Source organism: Phodopus roborovskii, unplaced genomic scaffold (genome assembly GCF_943737965.1).
Source record: "Phodopus roborovskii unplaced genomic scaffold, PHOROB, whole genome shotgun sequence".
NCBI lineage: Eukaryota > Metazoa > Chordata > Mammalia > Rodentia > Cricetidae > Phodopus > Phodopus roborovskii.
In genome coordinates, this window is record NW_026126409.1 from 33514336 (window position 1) to 33536144 (window position 21809).

The 21809-nt window shown below is 39.1% G+C and overlaps 1 protein-coding gene and 1 pseudogene across 2 annotated transcripts in view; one reads left to right on the plus strand and one right to left on the minus strand.

The window, feature by feature from the left end:
- The first annotated feature begins 438 nt into the window (after positions 1 to 438).
- The window catches only part of Micu3 (mitochondrial calcium uptake family member 3), a 79269-nt gene continuing 57898 nt past the window's right edge, over positions 439 to 21809 (plus strand). For both annotated transcript variants that reach the window (XM_051182287.1, XM_051182288.1), the window contains exon 1: positions 439 to 813. In XM_051182287.1, coding sequence (XP_051038244.1) covers positions 454 to 813 — 360 coding nt within the window. In that variant the 5' untranslated portion in view covers positions 439 to 453. The remainder of the gene's footprint in view (positions 814 to 21809) is intronic.
- Positions 17426 to 17993, minus strand: LOC127220443 (60S ribosomal protein L17-like; annotated as a pseudogene).

Genomic DNA, 21809 nt, shown 5'->3' on the forward strand with positions numbered 1-21809 from the left:
ATTTGTTTCGTTGAGCACGAGAAAATCCATCCTCAAGGCATTCCCAGGGCGTCAGGGGAGGAGGCGCGGTTGGGAGCGGGGCGTCTCAGGGAGGGGCGCCGGGTCGCCCCGCAGCCTCCGCTCCCAGAGTTCCGCGGACCAGCGGTTCCCCGTGGGTTCCCTTGCCAGGTACCCCGGGGGCCGTCATCTACGACGACCATGTGGCTGAGCTGGGGTGGCACGTCGGGGGCCAGCCCGTCCTTTCTGCGGCTCCATAGCTCTCCCGGCGCGCGGTGAACCGGCATCCCCAGAGCCGCTCCACTCTGCTCCGGAAAGGGCCCGGACGGTGGCTGCGGGGCGCTTGGCCGCACTCGGGCTCGCACCGCACCGACTTCTCGCGAGGTTTCAGGCCGCCCCTCCCCTCCCGTACCCCCGCGCTCCCCCAACCCCTAAGCTCCCGCCGCGGCTCCCGCTATGGCCGCGCTCCGGAGGCTCCTGTGGCCGCCGCCTCGGCTGTCGCCGCCTCTCGGCCCTCAGCAGCCCTTCCTGTCCCCGTGGGGGCGGCCCGCGGGGACGGCTCCGGGGCTGTCGGGCCGGCCCTTCTCCTGCCGCGAGGAGGACGAAGAGGCCGTGGCTGAGGCGGCGTGGCGGCGGCGGCGCTGGGGCGAGCTGAGCATCGCGGCGGCCGCGGGCGGGGGGCTGGTCGGCCTCGTGTGCTACCAGCTCTATGGGGACCCCAGAGCGGACCCCTCGGAGCTAGCGGTCCCAGAACCCGAGGATCCGCCCCGGGCCAGGGGGCTGCTACCCATCCCCGTGGCTGCTGCCAAGGAGACGGTAAGCGCCTGCGCGCCTGAGGGTTGGGCTGCCAGGTGTTGCACCTGCTCAGGGAGGGCTTGGGGGTCGTGGTGACACTCTGCAGTGGAGGTCGTGGAGGCACTGTGGACTCCAACAGCCATTGGGCAACCTCCACTAAGCTACATAGAGGGACGCCAGGCGTCCTGGTGCTCGGGGATGCTGGGAAGATGTGGATGATGCTATCACTGATGCATCAGGACCACGGAGGTTGCTGCAGAAACCCGACCTCGCAACCAAATGCACACTAGACACTCGCTCACCACACACAAGTGTCACAGATAGAGGACTTGACGGGCATAAAAACGAAGAAGAAATAAAGGGCCGCGTGAATAAGAGAACGGGACCTACTGGGCAAGGCAAGAGAAAGAGGTTCGAGAAGCAAGTGCAGGATGAGTTTTGAAGATGCCTTGAGATCAATACCTGCTGCATTAGTGTATGGAAATCCCGTTGCTAAACTGGAAAAGAAGGGGGAAGTTATTCAAAAGTAGTACATTTCTCTCTTTCATTAAACTAACCAGAAGATAGATAGGACAGGAAAGGTGGTAGACTATGAGTGAAGACAACTCCTACAGAAACATCACATGAAAATGTTGAACTATAATGTGATATAAGGTAAGGCAAGAGTAAGAAGTGTGGTGTTTTTGTCTCAACTCTGTATTTAATTGTCATGTAAATGACTTAGAAAATTGATGTAGAGAATATTTACACTCCAAGACTAGAAGAATAGAAAACTAGACTAGGTGAAAATAATTTAGGAAAGTGGTAGCTGTGCCCTTTTTAACCTTATTAAAATGTTATATTTATCCTAAGTATACAGTAGTGTTCAGATACAAGTACACGGCTTTTTTGTATGTGTTGTGGGTGATGGTTGGTTAGGGAATCTATGTCGAGTACCTTCATTTAGTGCTAAGTTACAAACACACTGTGTATACTTTTATTAAAAAAAGAAATAATAAAGTATTGGCAAACACTCTTAACCTTCATCCGCCCCCCCCCCCGCCCCCACAACACATGTGCTGTTTTGTGGCTTAGGAGAGTAGCATGACATTTGTGTCTTGATTGGTCATGCAAGAACTTGAATCAACTGTAGCTGATCTGGAAACAGATTAACAAGATAGGGAACATGCAAATAGTGTTTTCTTTTCTTCCTTTTAAAAATTGACTTTATCTTTAGATTTGATTAACCTTGTCACATGACTATACTCAGAAAGCTAGACATTTGACTTGAACACCTATTAGTAGTGCCATTATAGATTAAGTATGTATGCCTCAATGCCTGCCCCCTTATCTGTACAAAGAGGCTAACAGGCTCAAAGGGTGCTGTGGGAGTTAAATGAATTAATATACTTGGAACAGATTGGAATACCTGATGTGTACTTAAGTAGTCGGTGAATTTAGTTTGCCTTTGTTCATATTTCATGGGTTATTTTTTTATGTTACCAGTGATCAAGTCCAGGGCATCATGCATGCTACACACATGCTCTTCCTCTGACTAATCTCCTCAGTTCCTTTATTATCTGTATTTATTTACTTACATTATTATTGCTTCATTTGTGTACAATTTTCTGTGTATTGTTTTAGAAGTAAAATGATACTGAAGTCCTGTATCTTATCCTTCCCAGAGTCTCTGATTCAACATTATAGTTGTCACACCTTTTGCATGTGATATTTTTCCTTCTGTAAACCATTTTACAATCTTTTTATTATCTGAATATTGGAATTTTCACCATAATGAGCTTTGGCTTGGACATTTTTTTCATTTCTTGTGCTAGGTACTTCAAGGCCTTTATGGAATTCATGTTTAAAGGTTTCTGGTAATGTTTCCTATACTACTTCAGTTCTTTTTCTTTTCTGGAGCTGCTATGGGTCTGACATCCTAATTCAATTCTAATCCTAATTTAATTTTAAAAAAGAAAGAAAGAAAAAGCATCCTCAGAGCATTCTAACTAGTTTTCAGCATGACTACAAGGGTACATTGACTTTTCAAAATCTAGGTTTGGCATACAACCTGAAGGAAGAAGTATTTATTCTCACTAATCCAGCTAGATTTGAGTTTGTATTAGTTACCTCTTAGTTGTTGTGATGGGCCACCTGACCAAAGCAACTGAAGGAAGCAAAGTCTTATCTTGGCTCACAGTGTCACGGAGCAGTCCTTCATGGTAGAGAAGTCTTGACAACAGAAGTGTGAGGCAGCTGGTCATACTGCAGTCACAGTCAAGAAGTGGAGAGAGATGAAGGCTCATGCTCAGCTTACTGATTTTTTATTTTTATTCAGTCCAGTGCACAGGATGATGTCATCCACAGCTGGAGTGGGCTTTTTTTTTTTTTTTTTTTTTTTTTTTTTTTTAGCCCACACCAATTATCCAGTCAAGAAACTCCCTATTGGACATGCTTAGAGGTTTGTCTCCTAGGTGATATTAGATCCTGTTAAGTTGACAACTAATATTAATCCCCACAGGTCTGGGATGTTTTCTTAAAACATTACAGTTTAGAGGTGCAGTCCGTTATTATGGTGGGATGTGTCAGCATGCAGACAGACATGGTGCTGGAGAAGGAGCTGAGAGTCCTACATCCTACAGACAACAGGAAGTGGACTGTCTTATGGGGTATGGCTTGAGCATATATGAGACCTTAAAGCCTAACTCCATAGTGACACACTTCCTCTAACAAGGCCACAACAAGGCCATACCTCCTAATAGTACCACTCCCTTCGGGTGTCATTTTCTTTCAAAACATCGCACTATATTTGGATGTTTTGCTCTAATCTTCCATGAAGAGCCCTTTTAGTTTTCGGAGTCACTTCTAAGTTTTGTGGGCCTTAATATTGGGGACTATTTTTGCATATGAATGTTAATAAAAATTAAAATCCATTGCATATCACCCTATGAAAGTTGACAGTGACTGTTGGTCATTAGTACACTGTGTTATTTTGGTGATGCTAGAGACTAACCCAGGCCCCTGAGCAGACAAATCACATGCTGTACCATATAGTTGTGAGGACTAATGACTAGAACTTAAATTATAATAGCATGAATAGGTGTGAACAGAATAATTATAGTTTTTTGCTGTAGCAGATACATGTATACATTTGTTTCTTTCATCACTCTAAGTATATGGTAAAGTGATTTTCTTTGTCTACATCATTAGTTTTTCAGAATTACTGTTTAGTCAAATGCTTTTATGTTTTCCTTACTTTGAGATATTGCACATGTAAAATTATGTATTGAGACTGCTGACCACCTGGCTCATAATAGCTATCAATTGAGTCATTCTGTCAGCAAGTGACTCCTTTCATCCCTACTTAGTTACTGCTGCATACTTTGATCAAACAAGCTGACATAAAATAAACTTAAGCTAGCAAAGATTTATTGTGGCTAAAAGTTTTCAACCTATCATGGCAAGTAAGGCATGCAGAGCAGCTCATTTCACAGTTCAGAAACATGTGGAAACAGTTGACATGGTGGACCACGAAACAGACTCAGGTGGAATCCTTCATAGACTCGATTCAGTGACACCCTCAAGTATACACTAGACCTCACCTCATAAAGGTCCTTAGGGCTCCTTGAAAAGCACCACCAACTGGGAAAGAAGCTTTCGAAACAGAAGCACGTGGGGGACATTTCAGACTGAAACAGTGACAGTCCCCTCACCTTCTATTGTTTTTCTTAAAAATGCAAGTGTTAATTGTCTTTGATTGCTAAAGGGTAATGCATTTTCTAGAGATGATCATTTGTGATAGTGGACATAGTCTGTGAAAATAATTATTCCTGAGTTTATTTAATTTATTTTGATGATGTTGGAGATTGACCTGATGATCTTAAGCAGGCAAATTACATCTTCTATTATTGATTTGTGCCTCTAGCCCTAAATGATTAATACTTTTTAAATGATTGTACCAAACATTTTTGTTGTTTTTAATTTCATGGATATAAGCACCAAGATTTCTGCTTTGTGTTCCATTTGGAAGTACAATAAATACATCAATCTCTCCATTGTTCATTTAAATGCTTTATTCATAGAATATTTATTAGGGGCAAATGTGGTGGTATACACCTCAGCTCTTGGAAGGCAAAAGCAGGAAGATCATGAGTTGGAAGCCAGCCTGGGCAGCATAGTGGCTTTGAGCTCAGCTTGAGCTGCATAACAAGACCTTATCTCAAAAAATAAATAAAATTTTAATTTAAATAGCTACTAGGGAATTGAGTGATAAATGAAATAAAATTCATAGATTTTTCTCAGAGTATAATTTAGTGAGACCACAGAATAACTGTAACATACCACATTAAAATGATGTGATGTAGAAATAGAATGTACCATAGAACCACACAGGGAAGAAATACACCCTAGACTCCATACCTTGAAAATGCATCTTCCTGGAATAAGTAACATTAAGATGAGACTTGAAAACTTAGAAGTAATTAGTAAAGAGGGAAATGAGGGCTGGTGGATAGTATAGTGGCAGGGAACTTGCTTGGCACCTAGGAGGCCCTGAGTTCAAACCCTAATATCACCATCAATAAAAAAAAAAATTTTTTTAAATCATTAAAGAGTAAGATGAGGGTAATGATGAAAGAAAAATTTCCAGTTTGATACTTAAGTCAGATTCTCCTGAGAGCTCTCTGTGGGATAGACATGAAGTTGGAAATAAGTACTAAAAATCATAAGAATGGATGGTGTGTTTTACAATATGGGAACAGCAAAGCAGCTTAAGGGGACAGCCCTGTGAGCATCAGTGACTTAAAGAACTGACCTGTAGAGCACTGAAAATAGGAGAAGTAAGGTCCAGACATGGGGAAGAAAGTCAAGTGGGTCATGGAAGCCAATGGAAAATGGTACTTAGGAAAGGAAGCAGTGACAGTGAAGGGCACCACAGAAGGCTGACTGCCTGTGGATGTAAAAACAGCCCTCACCTCAAAGGGAATACAATGGGTATTCAGGAGCCAAATATAAGTAGCTGCACTCCAGGGTAACAGTTTCCATGTTCTAACTGGTAGTGGTTTCATTAATGAAACTTCATGATATTTTTATTGTTACAGAACAAAAGAAAGGTGCTTTTCAAATAGTTTGATGGAAACACCAGGTAGGTGGAATATAACACAGTGAGAAATCTGTGCTGTAGGTTTTACTTGTTATTCAATGACATTCATTGCTTAAGTTGGTGAAAGAAAGCTAATGGTCAGTTAAGTTAATACATCTCCCCAAATTTCAGAATAGTAGGTCAGAAGGTCAAAAGCAGGTAGGCAATTAATAGCTATTGCAAAGTTAGCCCAAGATTATTTGACTCTGGATGTGTGACATTTCAGCACTCCACAATCAGGAATTTCTAATTAGTCAGACTTGGAGAGTCTTCAACATAGGTGTGGCTTTTTTTCTGTAGACCAGTTTATACCCCTGTATTCTATGATGTGTTGATATATTTATTATATAGAGCTTATACTTTTCCTTGTACCCTCACAATGTCCCAGATTGAACATATATGTATGTCTTAGTTGCCATATGTATGTGTGTGTGTATATATATATATAGCCATAGCAACTTTTTTGAAGAAAACATTTAATTGGGGTGGCTTGCTTACAATTTGAGGTTCAGTCCATTACTATCATTTTGGGAGCATCATGGCATGCAAGCAGACATGGTGCTAGAGCTGAGAGTGCCACATCTTGCAGGCAAGAGGAAGTCCACTGACAGTCACACTGAGGGAAGCTTGAGCAAAAGAGACCTCAAAGCCTGCCCCACAGTGACACACTTTTCCAACAAGGCTACACATAATAGTGGCACTCCCTTTGGGGGCCATTTCTTTCAAACCACAACATTCCATTCCCTGGCCCCCAAAGGCTTATCATAATGTTTAAAAAAATGCATTCAGTCCAACTTCAAAAGTTTCCAATTGTCAGACTTGTTTCAAAGTCTTTTCTGAGACACATGGCAATCTCTTAACTGTAATCCCCCATAAAAATCAAAATCAAAAAGCAGATCACCTACTTCCAACATAGGTGTGTGTGTGTGTGTGTGTGTGTGTGTGTGTGTGTGTGTGTACACATACCTACATACATACATAACCATTCCAAAATGAAAGGAAGGAAGCAAGACTGAAAACTAGCAGCTGAGCAAACACCAAATTCTGCATCTCCATGTCTGATGTCAAAACACTCTTCATATCTCCAATTCTGTCACCTTTGTTGACTGCAACACACTCCCTTCTTTTGGACTGGTTCCACTCCCTGTTAACAGCTCTCTTTGACAGTATCCTATAGCTCTGGCATCTCTAACACCTTAGGCTCTCCAAGGCAATCCAGGCTTCAACCTATCAGTGTCATGAAATGGCCTCTCTACTAAGCCTCCATACAGAGTCACCCCTGTCACAGGCCTGGCCTCGGCAACTTTATTCCCTAACTTCTTTCTTCTATTCTTAAATCTAAAGCCAGAGCCATGTGTCCGAAGCCATCAAGTTCTGCTACTTGTTGGGGCTGGAACTTTCCCCTCCTTGTTCAATTACATCGTAACTAGCATTCTGTGTCTTTGACAGCTTAAGCTTGGCTGTCCTAAAACTTGCTCTGTTGGTCAGGCTGGCCTCAAACTCAGAGATCTGCCAGCCTCTGCCTTCCCAGTGCTGGGATTAAAAGTGTTCTTTAGTTCTTTTTCACAAGCCAAGTTTTGGAAATTTAGCTGGGTGGGATCTTGCCCTAAGGTCACCACTCCCTTTATTCCATTTCTTAATCCATTTATTTACTTGAACACGCATTTTGCTGCATTCCACTTCCTGGTGCTCTTTTTATTCTCAACATTTTCATTTTGTAATCTACTCTGCTCAGCTTGCTCCTTTTCATTATAAATCTCCATTAGAATTACCAATACAACCTACATGACAGAGTTCAGTGTAGGCTGTTTTTAGATTTCTTCTACCAACAGAATTAATTCAAAACTCTTCACTTTAACATTATGTAGACTCTTTAGACAAGGACAAAAGTCAGCCACTTTCTTCACCAACAAAGCCACACCTCCTAATAGTGCCACTCCCTTTGGGGACCATTTTCTTTCAAACCACCACAATATACAAGAATTTTAAATAATTCTCTTGTTTCCTACCTTTTTACTAGCATGATATCTGTCGAGTTGATACTTAGTATTGACTAGGTCAGATCTTTGTATTATTCTGTTCCCTGGAAAGGATGTGATAGAAGTTACTTGCATTAATTCACTTAAGGTAGCTCCACTCTATTACAATTCATTGTATTCAAATATGCCCATCTCAACTTTTTGCATCCTCCTATACACCTGACAATATAATGTGACTTGTGTTATCCATATGCACACTGTTTGTAGGAGATTAAGGAAGAAAGTGAAACAAGTTCTGTCCTAAATATGGAACAGTAATTTTATCAAGCTCAAAAGACTATTAAAACACTCTGTGGAAAACAAGAGTAAAATTCTCTTCCTAATGACATGATCAGAATCCGGTTAGTTCAAGTATATTAGGGTCTGAATGTGTCTTAATACTGATTTTCTTTTCTTTTTTTTAATTTAAATTAGAAACAATCTTATTTTATATATCAATCCCAGTTCCCTCTCCCTCCCATTCTCCCATGCCCCCCCCCACCGATCCCCATCCTATCCCTCTTCTGCTCCATAGAAAGGGTGAGGCCTTCTATGATGGAATCATCAAAGTCTATCACATCAAATCATGGCAAAAGACTTTTGTTAGTTATGAATGCTCGGCTTTAGCTTAGGCTTGTTTCTATCTAGCTTTTTTGTTTATTTGTTTTCCTTCCTCTTTAACTTAAATTAACCCATTTCTGTGCTGCTCTGAGGCATGTTTACCTCATCTATGCACTGTCCATCCTTCATTCCTGATTCCTTTGTATCTGGCTGGCTGACTGGCTCCCCTTTTCTCCCTGCCTGCCAGCCCCGCTTATGCCACATCTGCCTAGCTATTGGCCGTTCTGAATTTTATTAGACCAATTAGATGCCTTAGGCAGGCCAAGTTGAGACAGCAACAATTATTCTGCAACACAAACAAATGTAACACATATTTATTTAGTTAAACAAATATTCTATTTCACAACACTCTACTCCATAAAGAAATGCCTGATTAAGTTATCTGATAATATTCTTTCATTTTGTTTCCCATTAAGACATACTCATCGTCTCTAAGACCCATATTCAAGTTAGTGCACAGTATAATCTTTTAATATCATTGTATTAGGGTCAGTTAGTTTGCAATAACAATTATACTTTCAAATTTCAGTGTATTAACTCAGTGCAATTTATGTAACACTTCTTGATAAGTAGGTACGTGGTTAATAAGGCTTTTCCATGTTTTTGTCTTCCATATGATTATTCAGGGACACAGAGTACAAGATGAACTTGTTTTCTTTAACTGGTAGCTTCCAAGATTAATCAGAATGCTGACATCATACATAGTTACAAGATTAAAAAACAGGAGGAACATAAATAAGGATGTTTTCTGGCTCGGGCCTGGTAATGACATATATTCCATCCATTCATATTACATTTTCTAAATTTAGTAAGATGGCTACCTCTAAATGCAAGGGATTGAGAAATGTACTCCAGCTACATGCTTAAGAAGAAGGGGAAACTGGTTTGGTTGGAATCGGGAATATTCCTTAATGATGAAGCACTTCAAAATGAAACGACGTTTCCTCCAGTACACAATATGGTAACTACCCCTTTGTATTTTCAGTTGCCAGTGATTCTGTTATTTTTGTTTGAGCCACACAACATACTGCCCATCTAAAGCTATGAAGTTTATAGTGAACATATATTCTGTCTTAAACACAGTGAATTTTATTTTTTCTAAGTTGACACATTACTAAGTTGGAAATTCCCTTGTGAGAAAATATATGTTGTTGTAGCCATCAAGAACAACTGTCTCCCCCAGCTGACAAATCTTTGACATCTTTCTATGTTCCTCCCTCCACTCCCTGTCTATACATTTTCAGTAAATGTTTTTAATTCATTAATAGAGTCAATGTAGTTTTTCTAATACCCACTTCAAATATCATGTCTTAATATTTAAGCTCTCACTTTAAGAATGTTATATTTTACTTAAAAATTATTAAATGATAAAAACAGATAAAATCCCAAATCTAAGAATTTTAATAAACATAGCTGTATATAACATTATATAGGTGTGTATATTCATATCGATATATGTTCATTCCTTGATAATCTTAGTCTACAAAAATATATCCCACTGGCTTGATGAAACTGACGCATCTACTTTGTTTGTAGTGGCAGGTTGGGAGCCTGCTCAAGCAAAAGCTGTGCGGGTCCTAGAGGCAGAAAACTTAGAGAATTTGATCTATTTCTTTGAATGACATGTTTTTCTCTGCTTCTGTGGGTGACTATTTCAAACTGGGGCCATTTCCAACATTTTCTTAGGTGGTTAAATAGTCTACAAGGGTGAAATCATAAAAGCTTTCTTAGAATTGCATGTTAACTGTGCCTGTAAAATTGCTCCTCAAATAATGTAGGATGTATAAAAACATTGAGTTCTCTGTCACTGTCTGTCTCCTTGACAATGATTAAACCATTTAACCTTTCAGGGACATAATTTCATCACATCTGAAGTGTCATGGAATTAGGATCCATGAGGTCCATTCCACCTATAAAGATCTTTAATACTAAGTAGCATCTTATTTGATTAGTGGTTGTTTTAATCTTATTTCCATTCCACAATCCACTATTTTAACTTGGTGTGGTGTGCATGCCCATAATCTCAGCATCCAGGAGGCTAAGACCACAGGATTTCCAGGTCAAAACCAGCTTGAGTTATGCAGAAAACTCTTGTCATGGAGTTCCCATATGTCTACATATGTATTCTCCCTGTACTACCAGTATCTGGCAGGATTATATATTAGATACAACAGATAGACTTGCATTAAAAAATTATTACCACCCAGTATTGGTAGATACAAATATATACACACATTAAAATTACAATCTTGGTGGTACACACTTGTGATTTTTAATCAATGTCTAATGGTATGTATCCACTATTGTATATTATAAAAATATATCACTGTGAGGTATTAGCTAATAAAGAAAAGACTAAAATTTGAAAGAATACTCCAGAAATAAGCAAACGTGGAAAGAAAACCTTCTCCCTAAGTCAGAATTTGAGTCTTCTGAGTAATTACAGAATCTTCAGGTGCTGGGCCAAGGCTAGTAGACAAAGAGACTGGCTTGTTCGAACTAGCAGCATGAAATCATTATCAGTAGGGTGCCATTTGGTCAGTGCTGTCATGTAGGAGGCCTCCTCACAAATCCTGAGGATGCAGTAGTTTCAAGGGAGGTTGTTGGCTAGTTGACCTTGACATAGGTCAAAGAAGCAATCTGTTCCCCTGACAGGGACCAGGTGCCCAAGGATGCTGAATGTGATCTTAAGAACTGTCTTATTTGTTTTCAGGTGCTCTAAAACATTCAAAGAGTGAAATGCCCAGTTGGTAAGAATAACCTGCTAGAACATCTGTAAAGCTTTCAGAGAGAAAGCTTGTAGAGAAAGGGGGCAGATGGTTGCTCTATGATTGGCAGTATGTATGATTGGCAGTATGTACAAATGTATCTTCAAGCTCTAACCTGTGTGGCTGTGGCAGAGATTGGACTGCTAAGTATTAAACATGGTTAAATGATGGCACAGAGATAGCATCATCACCTCTTCAGAGAGGACACAACAGAAAGTGGGTGTCTGCAAACCAGTAAGAGGACCCTTACAGTAAAACACCTGTGCCAGCACCTTGTTCTCAGATTTTTACCTCTCCAACCTCGAACCATTAGAAATGAATTTCTGTTAAGCTGACTAGAGTGTGGTATTTTATTTTAGCAGCCCAAGCTGAGTAATATAGTTGTTAAATTCAGGATGATATACTTAGGGAGAAATAGTGTAAACATTGATGATGTATTTGTAATCCTTTCTTTTAGTTACCACTTACAAAAACTGACTTATAGCCTGTAAGCAAGTGTGTGTGTGTGTGTGTGTGTGTGTGTGTGTGTGTGTGTGTGTGTACATACATACATACATACATACATACATACATACTTATTTAAAAATTGATTTTGGCTCTAGGTTTTCCAGATTTTAGTGTATAGGCCTTGGCTCCTTTGTTTAGGAAGCCACCATGAGCAGAACACCATGGCTACAGGAGAATGAAGCATGTGAAAGAGGTAACTGTTCATGTCAGGGCAGAAAGGAAGCAGTGAGATAAGAGGAGAAGTCTAGACATGACATATAACACTGCCAGAATACCCCCCACCCCACCCATGACTGACTTTCTTCAATTAAGTCTCACCTCCTACAGTTAACGGCACTTCCTAAAATTGTGCTGCCAGCTGGAGATCAATCTTTCAACACATAAATCTAATGGGGACCTTCTTCTTTGAATCATAGCAGAGGCATTGTATAGACAGGCCTACCTGGTTATGGTTAGTATATAGCTAAAGATTTTTCCATGAAAAGCTAGCTGTGACTCAAGAAGTCAAGAATATCACCACAGTATATATGCTAAATGTTTGGAACTGAGTGAGACTGAGAAAAAAGTGGTAAGGCAGATGAGAAGCTCAAGGAAATGCAGGCAATTGGAATATTTTATCATCACGGACAAATGTAGTGAGCATCCAACCTACAGCAACACAGAGAGAGACTTAGTTTAAACCTGTGGCACAGAGCTGAGCCTCTAGACTATTTCAAGAGTTAGCCAATTAAGAGGGGATTCTCTTGACTGTCAGAGAAAGAAGTATCCCCACTATTTTTTGCTTTGTCCTTATAATTTATATGCTTAGTATTTATCTATTTTGAAGCTGAAGTTCAAAGAGATGGTATTTTACCCAAGGTTACCTAAATAGAAAGTGGGGAAGCTGACATTTGAACATAAGCCTGAAGGATTGCAAAAGCAGTGTACTTTTATTCCAGTATACCAAGTTGTGTAATAGGAATGAATAATGGATTGGGTGTCAAAACAGCTGACTTCTAGTCCTAGATTCATTTGCTGTCTGTGTGACACTGGTGACAGCCTCTATAGATTCTTTTCAAAATTAGAGTAATACATTTTCTATTTGCTTATTAAAAGATAATATAGTGATGTAATTATAATCTCAAAAATATTTTTGTAAACGATAACTATTCTGTTTTCAGGAATTTTAGCTTCTTATTGAAAATCATTTAAAATCTTCATGTCATACAGAAACCAATTTTCTACTTTACTTAATTCTTAATACTTCCTTTCTAACATTTTTCATTAATTAATTATTTCCTAACCCAGTTATTTTCTTTTCCTGTATTTGTGTATGCTGGGAATCTTGTACATAGCAAGCCTTCACTGTACTGAGCAATCTCATTAATCCTGTGAGGCATTCTTTTTTAATGAGGCATTTTAACACTATAGCATTATTTAACACTACTTATTAATTTTGGCAACATGTTTACATTTGCTTTTGTTGTTTTATGACTATATGTTCCTTCTGTGTCTTTTGTCATTAGATTGCATCTATTTATTGTGATTGGGAACATGTTTCCGTTTATTTTTGCTGCCTTATGAACATATTTCCCTCATTTGTATCCTCTGGCATACATTTTCCTGGTTTTGTCCTAATGGTTTGAAAGTTGAACATTATATTTTTAGTTTTCAACTTATTGGCTACACACAAAATTGAATAGTTTACACAAATTAGATATCTTAGCTGAAAACTTTAAACCCAGCACTTGGGTGGCAGAGGCATGAGGGTCTTGGTTAATTTGAGGCCAAACTTGTCTGTATAACAGGTTCCCTATCATCAGGGGCTACATAGTGAAACTCTTTGTCAAGTAGTCTGTAATATGTGTATCTGAAAATTAAGAATAAATCATTAAATGTCCCATTCCAGGGAAGTCATGTGATTATGTTTTATGCTATTACACTTCCACATCTATGTTTTTCTAAAATCAACTAAATATTTTTAAGAAATATATATTTGTTAATTTTGTCATTGATGTGACAAATTCCTGACAGGAAGCAACTGAAAGGAGATAAGGATTATACAGTCCATCATCATGGTGGGAAGGCATGATTGCTAAGTGCTCCATGGCACAGAAATGAATGCAATTGATTTATCATCCTTAGCACTCAGGAAGCAGGAAGACAGGAACCCTGAAAGGACAATAACCTTAAGACTTGACACTTTCTAAGCTAAGTGATCCACTTCCAACTGGCCATTTTCCAAAGGTTCTATAGCCTCAGATTAGTGACAAGAGCCTTTCTTCAGCTAGGCCCCATGACCTAACAGTTTCACAGATTTCTCAAACTGTCACCAACTAAGAACCAAGCATTCAAACACATGAACCTTTTGGGAGAACATTAACATGTACACTATACTAAAATAACAGATTATTGGTACTCATTTGTTTGATTTTCTTTTTTCACAGTGCTGAGGATCAGACCCAGGGCCCCACTCATACTCACTGTGCTGTATTACTGAAGTACACTTTAGCCTTGATGCTAACTTTTACAACTATATTTAATTGTTAGGAGTCATCATTTAACAGTTACAGTAAGCTTTACAACTACATTCATTCATTTACTCTTTCAGCAGATGTTTGAGAACATGCTAGAAGCCAGAAATTCTTGTAGGCACTGGAAAACCCAAGAAACAATTCTTGCCTGTGTGATAAATGAGATCATCATGAGGAATACTTATAGCTAAAAAGACAAAGAAAGGTTAAGAGCTGATTTTTAGGGCATGGTGTAAATGAAAAGTATCTCAAATGAGGGGCTTAGAGAGATGGCTTAGTGGTTGAGGGCATTTTCTGTTACTGGAGAGGACAAGGTACCCACAAGTTAGCTTACGGTTGTCTATTCATTCTCTCTAGTTCCAAAGGATCTTATGCCCTCTTCTGGCTGCCTTGAATGTTACCTGCTAGAGGTGGCAGGACCTTGGAGAATGGAGTCTATAAACAAGGCATAGTAAATTCTCATGTAATAGACAATTTTATTCAAAGTATTATTCAGTTTATACTCTGAGGGTTAAGAGGAGTCACATAAGTAAAGTGTACAATCACAAGGGTAAGCCACACACTCCAGGGATGCATATGCCTCCATAGAGGCTTATAAACTAATAACAATAATCTGAGGTAAACTCACTATCTGCTACATGTGTGAGGGGCTCAAAAGCCTATTCCAAGAATAACTTCCCCAAATAGTCCTCCAATTTCCATAGGTGTGCCAGTCACTGACATACACCACATATACAATCAATCAATGTAATTTGAAAAGGTTAACCATACAATTAAAAAAAAGAAAAAAAAATCCATGTTTCTGAAGAAACTGAAATCACAAGACTTTTGTCTTGGTTTTATAGCATTTTCTCACAAGTCTGGCACCTACGTATTAGGCATAAACATGCTGAACAAACATACATGCATGCAAACACTCATACATACAAAAATAAATTCTTAATTTAAAAAAGGAACTGCCAGGACAGGGGAATAGCAGAAGAATAAGGTTTGGGAAATAGACAACATTTTTTTTTTTTCAAGAGAGTTACCAGCTGTGTCAAATGGTGTAAGATGAAAACTGAGAATTGACCTTTGGATTAAGCAACAAGAAAGTCATTGGCAACCTTGACAAACAGCTTCAGTGGAGGAAGAGAGTAGAGCCTGCTTAAGTTCAAAGGTGAATGAGAAGAAATCTGAGACAGGAAATGTAGATTGCTTCCTCCAATAGCCTTGCTGGAAAAGGTAGGAAAGAAGTAGAAGGGAGGAGAAGGTGGCCAGCTAAATGGGGAAGTAAGACAGGCTTTCTAGGGCAGTAGTAGTAGTGCCATAGGCATACTCAAAGGGAAGTATTCAGTAGAAGACAAAATTGTAAGGCAGGGAACCTATTAGAGTAATAAGGTATTCAGTAGTCTAAAGCAGTAGTTTGTGGTGTTGTACTTCCTTATTAAGAATGTCCTCATTTATAGCCTATCAGTTAAGAATTATACTTGACAAATCAGTAAAGAATAAGCTACTGCAGCCATACAGATAGAAACATAAAACTTGGAGCTGGTGAAATGGCTTGTGAGTTAAGAGCACTGGCCGCTCATTGAGAGAGCCTGGGTTGATTCTTAGTGCTCTTTGTGGCTCACAGCCATCTGTAACTGCAGGTCCAGAGTATCTGATGCCCTCTTCTGGCATTCACGGGCATCAGACATGTAAGTGGTGCATAGCCATCCATGCAGGCAAAACACCCATGCACATAAAGCAAAACAACCTCTCATAAATGACCAGTTCTTTATTAACACCATTTTTCTTATCTGATCTCATCCAGGAATATACTACTGGTTTGTCTTCAGCTGTGTTTTTCCATGTAGATATATTTGTTAAGCATCAAAACATTTTACCTTGAGTACTTAGGGATTTTCCTGCATTGAGAATTTGATGTTTAACCTTTGGACCACCCAGCAAGCTAAGGAAGTGTTACCTCTTTTATCTTCTTAGGTTCTTAAATAAGCCTCAAGCCATATGAGAAAGTTAAACATAATACTACTATGAACAACTTTTCTAGCTAATTGAGTAGAGTCATAAGTATGTTCCATAAGATTCTTGCCTAACAGATTCTTTAATGCAAATGTAAAAAGTTATTTGGTCTTTAATGTTTTATAAAAATGTTGGTACAGTTACCAGCATCAGATAGGACCTATACCCAGATGTTCAGTTTCCTATATATAATTGAATACATTATTTTTTATTTTTAAAATTCAGTATTGTTTGAATTAAAACAAATGTATTTTAAAGGAAACTAGTAATGATGTCTATTCTAAATAATCAGGTTAATTCGAATGATATTTATTTTTCCTGCTGTTCTTATTTCTCTGTTTCTTGCTTGCTAAAAAGTAATGCCACGTATACTGTTCAGGTAATTGTTTCAAATTACCTTTATATGGTATTATCAGCTTGTAGGCATTAATTTCTCTAATTGTCTAGTAGTAAATCCCTTATCTGGCATTTAATCTCACCTCCCTGGGAAAACCAGACCTTACTACAGAGTAAATTTTCACATGCTGACCCAAAGTAACATGAGACTGTGTCTTGGCAGTGAACCTTTGCTTTCTGTTATTCATAGGAAGGATAATGATGTACTGTTGCCTTGAGGCCCTAGTTAAACTACAGTAATAAGTAATGCCTAAATATTGTTTGCAAAGGTTTGCACTTGGAAATTCCAGGATGATAATTGCATTGACACATTATTTTTGTTTCTTTTGGAAAGCATGGTAATTAAAAATACAACATTTAAAAATTTCTACTGTAAGCTCATTTTGGTTCTGTCAGCTTGACTTTAGAGGATCTACACCGTAACCTAAAGATTGTCACTAATTTTTATTACTAAATTATGTGTGTGTGCTCATGCACAAGCATAATCACATGAATATGAGGGCATGAGTAAACATATGCACTTTCTGTGTGTACCTGTGGCCAGGAAAAGCCATCAACTGGGTGTCCTGATAACCCTCCCTTTCATTCCCTTCACTGAACCTGACACTAGTTGGGTGGCCAGTAAGCCTCAGTAATAGTTTTTTGTTTGTTTTGTTTTACTTTATTTGCATTTATTTTATGCTGAATTTATTCCCGTGCCGTAAGTTTTTGTTACTGCAGTTTCTTCTGGGATATCTTTTTCTTTTGTGCAACCTCCTCTTCTGGCTTTGGAACGATCTGTTCCTTTTCCGGGAAGATCATCTTGATGTGGCAGTGGGAGCTCATGTACGGGTTAATCCTGCTGTGAACTCTGTAAATCCCTCAGTGCATCTTAGGTGCTTTGTTCACCTGGATGTGTTCAATGACTAGAGAATCTACATCTAGACCCTTAAGATCAGCATTACGCTCTGCATTTTTAAGCATGTGCAGTAAAAATTCAGTACTTTTTTTTTTTTTTTTTTTTGGCCACCAACCCTGTGTCCAGCCCCACTGTTTGACCTGGGTGCATCTGCTGACTCCACCATTCATTGTACTGCCGGAATGGCAATTGCTTCTTCAAAGTGATAACTTTCAGGAATTTGGTGGCTTTTTGGATATGCATTCCCTTGATGGCCTGGGCAGTTCCACAGGTGTTCTTAAAGTGAGCCCAAAGATTTGAACCTCTTGACTTGCATGATTTTGTAGGGTTTTCTGGGTTGAGAGAGTAGTGAACCATCTTCACAGGTTACCTCAGGCAGCTTACAGGAAGAACAAGCCCCAGTAATTGTTGTCACCCTCAACTGTGGAGTTACAGGAGCCCATGCATCCACACCCACCTTTTATATGGGTACAGGGGATTTGAAATCAGGTCCTCATTGTTGTAATATAAATATTCTTATCTGCTGAGCTGTTTGCTCAGCCCCAAATTCTCCTTTTTTCTCTTTCTTTTCTTTCTCCTTTCTTCTTCTCCTTCTCCTCCTCCTCTTCCTTCTTCTTCTGCTTCTTCTTCCTCTTCCTTCTTCCTCCTTCCTCCTCCCTTTTCTTTTTTCTTCTCCTCTTCCCCCTCCTCTTCCTCCTCCTCCTTCACTTCCTCCTCCTCTTCTTCCTCCTCTTCTCCTTCTTCTTCTTTGGGGGGGGCAGGGGGAGGAGATGAAATTTAGAACCTAAAGTAAAGCTCACAGATTCTTAATAGTGAAAAAAAATTATATTTGTTGTTGTTGTTTTTTTTTTCTGGAGAAAAGATTCCCCAAATATTTGTCATTAATGTGAAAATGAATGTGAAACTGTTCTAATTTTCTAGAAAGTGTTATATGTAATTTCTTAGAACGAATGATTTACAAAGACAAGTTTCAATTGTCTGTTAACTCTAGAAGTCTATGATTTTGTCTTCTACTCTGTGGCCTTGTTAGTACAGATAATACATGTGCTAGCTTTGAGGCCTGTGCTTGGGTAGTTTTAAACAGGTATTTTATAATACCTAATGTGGAAGTTTTCCAGTTCATTAACAAAATTTGCTGCATGTAAAAAACCTTTAGGTCTAGAGAGCCAAATTGGTAGAGCACTTGCCCACCATACATGAGGCTCTGGGTTCAAATCCAAGTACCACATGAAATCAGATGTGGTGGTGCATGCCTGTAATCCCAGAAGGTGGGAGGTAGAAGTAGGGGAGGCAGAAGGTTGTTATCATCCTTGGCTGTACAAAGAGCCTGGGCTTCATCAGACCATATTTCAAGGCTGCAAAGAATTTTAAAGCACTATGGTAATGGTTTACCATAAGTGCATGTTGCATGTAATTTTTTGCTTTGTTAAAAAGAATAGTGCTATAACATTTTTTCAATGTCTAGTTAGTATTACATTTAATTGATAATATTTGTCAAAATTGTTCATGTGTTATTTAATTATTTTGAAATTTGATGATACTTTATTTTCAAAGTGAAGTCTGCTAACAATGATGAAAGTTTAACTTTTAGAATTTTAAAGTTAAGAGTTCTGATTATTTTGGTTGATATTTTAACTCGTCACCAGATTTAGTTTAGGAATACTTCAACTTCTAATTAGAGAGTAAAATATGAAGGTCATGATCTGCTCAGCTATAGTTAGTTGAAATTACTATTTTAAATTATAGGGCGATAATGGTAATTACTGTTTGGCTTCCTCTAGATACATAGATAGGTTTTTGGAAAAAGAGCAAACAACATATGTGCATCTCATATGAGTGACAAACAAACACGAGCACCTCAGCATGCAGGGTGAGAGAGCCAGATCGGAATCTCTTCTTAATCATAGGGCAGTGTTTTGGGGGAGGGGGAGTTACAGATGCATTTTGACAAACTTAGGAATGCAAATCCAGAAAAAAGGCAAGTACAAACATTAAATTTCAAGTCCATGATGGCTGTATTGAAGACTTTGAGAGAGACACAGCTTGTGTGGCGATAAATGTGTATATAGACTGTCAGCCAGAGTGAGTCAGAGCTGCTTTGTGTCCCTGCAAACTGATGAAGACAATTTAGATGTTACTTCTCATAGACCTTTTAATACCTCACTTTTGGATTATTTATTGTTACTCTAAATGAGTGTTTACCTTTCTAGTTGGTGGCATGAACCTGGGAGAGCAAAGCCTAAAATGAGGTGGACTAAAGTCTCATGCAATAGCCAACTTTATCTAGAGCACCTAGCAATTTAAACTCCTTGGGTTAAGGAGAGACACCTGAGTAAACTATAAAATCCCAAGGACAAGCTGCACGTGGCAAAAACCATGTTTTTCTATGGAGGCATTTAAACAAATAAAAGTAGTCATCTATAATGAAGAGTAAACTGAAGTAAACTCATCCCTATCTGTTACACCTGGGAGGGGCATGAAAGTCCATTCCAAGAACAAGTCCATGTTTTGAAGAAATTGAGGTCACAGGATTCTTGTTTTCTTGGAATTTTCTCACAAGCACTCAAAGTTCTCGTACAGCTCCATTCTTGGGCTGTGTCTGGTCACATGAGTACTTGATGTTCCAAAAAGGTAGTGTGACAGAGAGTATAAACTGTTAGCCATGATCTCTTCTCTTCCTCTGTAGTAGTTAGAGTAGAGATAGATTGCTCTTCATTTGCCAAGTGACTAAACTCTCCAGCTCAATGTGAGCAGAGGCCGATTGCCTCTCCTAGTCCTGAGCATAAGTGCTTCCCACATGAACTTCCTTGCCTTATTTCACCTCTCCTTGATGGGTTGTGGCAGTCGTTGTTGTACTGTATCTATGAATTGCTCCATGAATCATAGTGCCTTGGGCCCATATCCAACCCTAGACCTAGAATATCCTCCTGGATCCATAGATAATAGAGAAATGGACTCTTTTCTGTCACAGCTGAGTGATTATTACATTTGAAAATTTGAGACCAGTTACCAAATAAAGACGTGATTACCTGAAGAGGGCCCTTTGGTTGGGAAAGGAGATGACTTTTTAATGAAGATAAATTAACTCTGTCAGTCTCCTATATTCTAGTATCAAAGTTCACCTAACTGTCCACCTGTAGTGCCACCTTCACCATAAACACCAAAGCCAACAGAAATATATAAGGAGTGAGTTAATTGTTCATGAGGCCATTTAAGAATTGTTGATGGAACTGGTCCCTGTGACTTGGTCCCAGTCTTATATCTAAAGAAAGTTCCTGAATTCCTACCTTATACCCCAATGACCTTATACTAATTTTCTAAAGACTACATTTCTTCTCCCTGATCAAGGCTGCTCTCTTGGCTTGGTTTACTCAACTCTGAAAAGTGGACTGCAGCAGTTTGCATGCAACTTGAACTTCTGAGCATCACCTGTATCCTGGCTGAGGTTCAGAGCTTGATCTTATACTTGGCTGGGGACTATGCCAATTAAACCCTATGCTACATCTTCCTCGGCTCCCCTTCCCTGATTTTTCATTCTCTTTACTGCTTCTGAGACCCTTTGTGAAGTTGCTTCTATACCCTGCCAACTTCAGCCCCTTCCAAGTAATATATATATATATATATATAACTTCTTTCCCACACCTGAACACCCAATAGTAACTAACTGCTTTCCCTACATCATTCAAATATGAGTCTAAATTTTCCTTCTTTAGAATTTCTTGTTATATAAACTGGTAAATTTATTCATTGTTAATTTGTTCTTGTTACTTTACTTTTGACTTTTATAAATTCCGTTTGAAAAAGTATTATGGAAGGAAAAACATGCGGTAGGAAAAATTGATTTTCATGATCAACTATAATTTTATATACTTGATAACATTGTATTTACTTAAAAATTTTTATATACATAGAAGCCTCTTTTATAATATAAATATGTGGGGACGGGCTAGAGAGATGGCTCAGAGGTTGAGAGCACTGGCTGCTCCTCTAGAGGTACTGAGTTCTATTCCCAGCAACGACATGGTAGCTCACAGCCATCTATAATGAGATCTGGTGCCATCTTTGGGCCTACAGGCAGAACATTGTATTCATAATCACACATACACACACACGAATGTATATATAAATGATGATCAGTTGGTAAAGGTGCTTGCTGCTGAGTTTTATCCCTAA